The sequence below is a fragment of the Pteropus vampyrus genome, unplaced genomic scaffold (assembly GCF_000151845.1).
Source record: "Pteropus vampyrus isolate Shadow unplaced genomic scaffold, Pvam_2.0 Scaffold270, whole genome shotgun sequence".
NCBI classification, from domain to species: domain Eukaryota; kingdom Metazoa; phylum Chordata; class Mammalia; order Chiroptera; family Pteropodidae; genus Pteropus; species Pteropus vampyrus.
This window is the reverse complement of record NW_011889051.1, coordinates 879,155-884,741: the sequence shown is the minus strand read 5'-3', so window position 1 is coordinate 884,741 and position 5,587 is coordinate 879,155. Positions and strand designations below refer to the sequence as shown.

The 5,587-nt window shown below is 46.9% G+C and overlaps 1 protein-coding gene across 1 annotated transcript in view; it reads left to right on the top strand.

The window, feature by feature from the left end:
- SH3BGR (SH3 domain binding glutamate rich protein) overlaps positions 1-3,984 on the top strand; it is an 8,717-nt gene extending 4,733 nt beyond the window's left edge. Inside the window, exons 3-4 of the mRNA XM_023520516.1 lie at positions 3,259-3,288; positions 3,873-3,984. Coding sequence (XP_023376284.1) covers positions 3,259-3,288; positions 3,873-3,950 — 108 coding nt within the window. The 3' untranslated portion in view covers positions 3,951-3,984. The remainder of the gene's footprint in view (positions 1-3,258; positions 3,289-3,872) is intronic.
- Positions 3,985-5,587: the final 1,603 nt, after the last annotated feature.

Sequence of the window (5,587 nt, the reverse complement as noted above, 5' to 3'; positions counted from 1 at the left end):
TGGGGACACCGTGAGGACCTCAGGGAACGGTGGAAACACTGAGGCTTGTTGAAGTTCGTGTTCGGTTTTCATCAAGGGGAATGATTTCAAGTTGCGCCAACTCGAGTCCTCTGCAAAACTGTCGAAGACCTTGGCCCAGTCGAGTACATGGTGGTGGTCTGTGCGTCACCCCACTGGGTTGCCTCTAGAGGCAGACGTGGGTTTAGGTCCCGAGTCTCGGGCCGAAGACGCCCTGTGGTGCCCGAGGGTCGAGAGAACCTGGCTCCTGCCCCTGATCCCCAGGCCCCGCCCCAGGCCACTCCTGGCTGGCCCTTGGCTTCCTTTCGCACCAGCCACCTGTCCTAACCGGCCACTGCCTGACACTCACCACGGCTGACACCTGTCCTTACTCCTGGCCACGTGCCACCTCAGCAGCCTGCCTCCCTGGCCAGCCAAGTTCCCCACACGAATAGCTGCTGGCGAAGGTTCTAAGACTTCCCACTTCTGAGGCTTCACCCGACTAGCTGTCTTAGAACAGATGAAATAATTTTAAGGTGTAGCTCTGTCCAGGGAATGGTTTGTACCCTGTCCTAAGATTTTGCAAGACCTTGGCTTGATTGACCATGTGATTATAATTATCTTTAAAAAAAAACCTTTTTGCCGATATATTTATCCGCCAACCAGAAAAGTCAATTCAAGCATTGTATGTAGGTAAGGATCTGCCTAATTTTGATATTTTACAATTCTGTGAGCTAAGGATGGGCATTTAAGTTTTCATTTAATTACTATATCCCAGCTCCTTCTAAGAGGCAGGAGTGGTGTGCATAGATGCATTTAGTCAACATTTTATCAACAGATTGAGTTGCTGCCACGTGCCAGGCAGAATTGCAGGGCACGAAAGAGACCAAAGTTCCTGTTCCCACAGAGCTCGTGTTTTGGTAGAACTAGCGATGGGTGGTAATGCCCGAGTTTCTTCAAAGCTTCCTTGACCTTTTGAGGCTAAGTATCTATTAAATTCTCTGAGCAACTACTTTCTTTCTTTAACACGTCTTTCAAGAGATGAAGGTCAATTCAGGTATTGATCAGGAGTCCTAGGACCGAGGTAATTGCTGCTAGCTAGCCTTAAGAATTGAGACTGACTCTTATTCCTGTAAGACCCCCGCTGCCCTCCAGGCTAGCTCTAAGGATAACCCATTTTAACAGTAATCTTAATGCGTCTCTTTCAGCTGAATATCGTTAATAAAAATGATGGGATTTATAAAAATGTACCTCTTATATAGTTGATAATTCTAAGTTGCATATCATGAATTTTAATTTGATCTCAGGTGGATAAGAAGAAAATTGATGTTCTTCGAGAGTTAATAGCCAGCTTTATACACTCATTGATCCAGTCGCTTAATGCGTTTATTGAGTTTATTTCGTGGTTCCAGACAGTGGCTGGGTCCTAGAGATCCGAAAATGAACATGACACAGGTTGTGCCCCAAGGGCTTCGCGGACTAGTCAGGGAGACGGATATGGAAAGGAAGATTATGGGAGCAGATATGGGATACCCAAACTAGGTCTGGTTGAAAATATTTTAAGCAGTGTCCTGGAAGGTGTGACAATTGAAAACTGCCTGTGGTCCGTCTGCGTGGCTGAAAGAAAGAATGGGGAGGAGGCACGAGGCTGGGGGCCGTGAACGGGGGGCCAGGTGGCGACGGCCTTTCAGCCGTTCTAGGGATGATGGATTTATCTTGAACAGGTGAAAGTTTTGAAGCACAAGGGCAGCACGGTCAAGTTCGTGGTCTTAGAACGCTCTCTCGCTGCAGCGTGGGGCTCAGGCTGGGGATAAGGGACGCTGGAGGTGCTGCAGCCGGGCGAGGAGGAGACAGTCGGGGTGGAGGAGGGACAAGGCATGGGCAGAATCAGGCCACGCGAGAGCGGCGTTGTCTCCACGTCACCGAGGAACCAACACCCGCATTGCAACAAGTGCAGGCCTCTTTTCTCTTGGACGTTGTTTAAGCTCTAATACTTGGTGTGTCGCCAGCGCTGGTCAACGCGAGGGTTTGTTCGGAGGGTCCCAGTGCTGGGAGCACCTCTTGGGCTGGCTCAGCTGTGGCCGGCTGGATTGGGCTCTCCCGTTCTCTATTTGACACACCAGTCTCAGAAATCTGAGTTTTGTTTGGGAACTGGCTGAAAACAGAAGGCAGGGCTGGGGAATGTGACAGTGTGGCGAGTCCTCTGTGACGTGCCTTCCATGATTTTGCCTTTTCTGTCACTGGCCTTGAGAGGCAGCATGACCGAGTAGGAAGGACACTGAAGTAGGCACCAGGAGCCTTGAAGTGAGTCCCGATTGCATTGCTTGCTTGCTCTGTGACCTTTGGCGAATTACTTAGGTCTGTGGTCCCGGGTCCTGATCTGTCTAAAGAACGAGGGGTGGGCGAGAGGATACGCAGGCCTGCGAGATTGTGCTCACCTTCCCCACCCGAGGTTCCCCAAGCTCTCTGCCCGAGGCGCAGGCTTCAGGGCTTAGGGACTGCTCTTTAGACCTCCCCTGTTCACTTACCTGGAACATTGTAGCGCTCTGTGGTAGCCCAGAGAGCTTTGCCCTATGGCCATTTGGGGGAAGGCACGGGAAGGTCTCATTTCTTTGCATTTTTAGGAGATATATCTTGGTTCTGTTACTTTGATCTGGGGGAGATAGAAATTCCAGTGGGTCGGCAGGATGGAGAGCTGCCTGAGCCTGCGATGACCTTATTGGTCTTTAACCAGAAATCAGCGTTTGAATTCTGCGTGGTTCAGAAATGTTATCATTTTGTTCTGTTGGAGGAAGAGTTTTTGATCTACTTTTATTAATTCGTTCAAAGCTGAAGGGAAAGCATACTTATCAGGACATAAAGGCAGAAAGGACATAGTTTTGTTCAAAATTTCGAATGGCTTACGTATATGGTTTGAATTTTACTAATTAGGTCTATAGATCTCCAATATACGCTGGACCTAGAGAGAGAATTAAACATATAATTAAGCAGTATGACTGATTAGTTCTATTTTCTCAGATATATGAGCGATGGAAAAATATCTTAATCTCATAATATTCCAGGGGCTTGAAATATAATGCACGAAATAAGTAGGCATCGCTCAGTTATTATGTCTTTGCTGTTTATATATTTTACCGAGAAGTTAGTGTCTTTCATTTTGATGAACATGTATTCTAGTATAGTTTTCTTCATTTTTAGACTCAACTTCAAACTTATGCGAATTTATATTTTTTTTTTCTTAATTTTGTTTATGGACCTAAGGAAGAAGAGGGGGAGACAGCAGCGGAAAAGGTACAGTAGCATATTTAATAGTTGCACTTAATAAAAACATCTTTAAGTTGAGAGTTGCAGTTCGGCCACATTCTCCTTGTTGTTCATGATATAAAGAAGCCGATGCAACCCGCACTCCCAGAAATCCCTCCTTTCATCTGCTGAGATGGGAAATAAAATAAGTTGGAGACAAATTTATCAAACGGGGGTGGATAGAGAACGAGGGCTTGGCTCTGGACCTCTGTCTGAGCCTCCTGTGGAGCAGGTATCTTCAGGGAAGCCCAGCCAGTTCGGGCCAGGTCGTTAGATGTGTTTTCCATTCTTCCTGTCCACCCCATCGAATAGGGCAGTTTGTGCAGCTTGCATGATGCTTAGTGCTGTTGGTTTGACTGCCTCCTAGTCACCCGGTTGGCGAGGGAGGGAGTCCCTTTCGGCGGTTGTGGGGATGATGGGTACACAGCACCTGGCACGGGACGGATGAGGCGGACAGTGGGCGGGGTGCGCGGCAGGCCCTTAAGTCTAGTCCGAGATGTCACACTCCTTTCTTTACTGTATCTGTCGATTCTCACACTTCTCAGTAACGATGTAATTTTTGTTAAAATCAGACAGAAGACATGACGGAGGAGGGAGCGGAAGAAGCAGCAGAGGACGAGGAAGCCGAAAAAGGAGAAGAAGATTCTTAGGCATTTTCGTGCTTTATTTCTTCACCGTTTCCAGGTACCCACACAGTTCTGGGGTTGAACACTTGTTTATGGCAGTAGCTGTCTATACCACACTTCACTTGGGAATAGAAGTGGATTCCAGTTCAAGTCTATGTGTCTCTCTTCCCACGGCCCGGACCTGCAGCCACAGGGCTGGTGAGCGCTGCCGGACCCATGGCTCGGGCACTGGGGCGTGGAAGCCCATGGGTGACAGAGGTCCCAGGAAGCAGGGCGGCTGAGGAAGGGCTGGTTTCGTGTTTATTTTCTCCACTTCCTCTGTGCGACCTTCGTCTCCGTGAAGGAGTCAGCGTTCTGTTACACAGAGTCCCGTACTGACCACTATGCGCACATATTTACGGGGAGAGTGACAACTGATGCCCGTGGTGATGGCAATGAGTTAGAACTTTAAAAAACCATAAAGCTGGTTGTTGTTCATGAAAGATGAATATTGCTGCTAGCGATTCGGTGATAAGAGCTCGGCGTTCCATTTTTATGCGTTAAATATCGACTGGAACACTCGTGTAGGAACACCGTGGAACGGCGAAGTTCCTCTCGGGGTCTTTGACAAGTACACGTGCTGCCTTGTAGCTTTAAACTTCTGCTGACGATGAAAAATAATTACGTGATTTTTAACAGTTTGGTAAGTGCCACATAAATATATTAATAAGATAGTGATAGGATCTAATGATGGCGGATATTGAGGATTTGGGGGACATGCTCGAATGTCGTGGGCCATACAGATAGGATGGTACGAGTGAAAACATCTAAAGATCATTAAGTACTATAAAAATATCTGGTTTTACAAGACATATAGCAAATACCTATGTAAATGTCATATTATGATTAACATCAGTTGACCTTGCAACCGAATTGGAGAGAGCAGTTTATTTTCTAAGGCAGCGAGGCTTACAGTCTGCTCGGCTGCATGAGGGTTATTTTTAAAATTAAAATTAAGAATTTTTTTTAGTCTCTTTACTGCCCTGTTACGCCTTCACTGATGCGTATAAGACAGATTTGGGGGCTGTCGGTATCGGGAAGACAGGGAGAATGAGGGACTGAGCACGTGAGCACACAGCAGGTGTTCGGTAAGATAGCTCGGAACCTGTCAAGTGAAGGGCGGAGGCAGCGTTCAGCTGGACGAGGCAAGAAATCTCGGTGCTCTGTAAATATTGGCTAACGGTTAGCAGTGCTCTGTGCACCGAAGACCAATTCGAATAGTACAAACCTCCCCTCTGAACATGCTTATGCTCAGACATTAAAGCTAATATAAAATCTCAGAGCGTGAAGACATTTCTAGGAAATCCGAGAGCTGGTCAGAGTAGCCATCACGATTTACGAGTGGACCATGAAAGTCTCATCACTCCTTTATTTGAATTACACAGTGAACCTGGCCTGTCATTTCATGTTTTCCCAGAGTTTTTTTTTTTCGCATTCTGAACACACAGATTTCTACTCTAAGGCCTAATGTTATCTTTTGGGGTGCGATCTCTTTTATTTTCTTTTGATTTTGATTTTCTCGTGTGGTTGCTATTGAGAGGTCTGTTGCCAGTCTCGTTAATGTCCCCAGTCCCATTCCTAAGGCGTGGATCGGGACCCATTTTTGAGAAAAAGAAACTCGG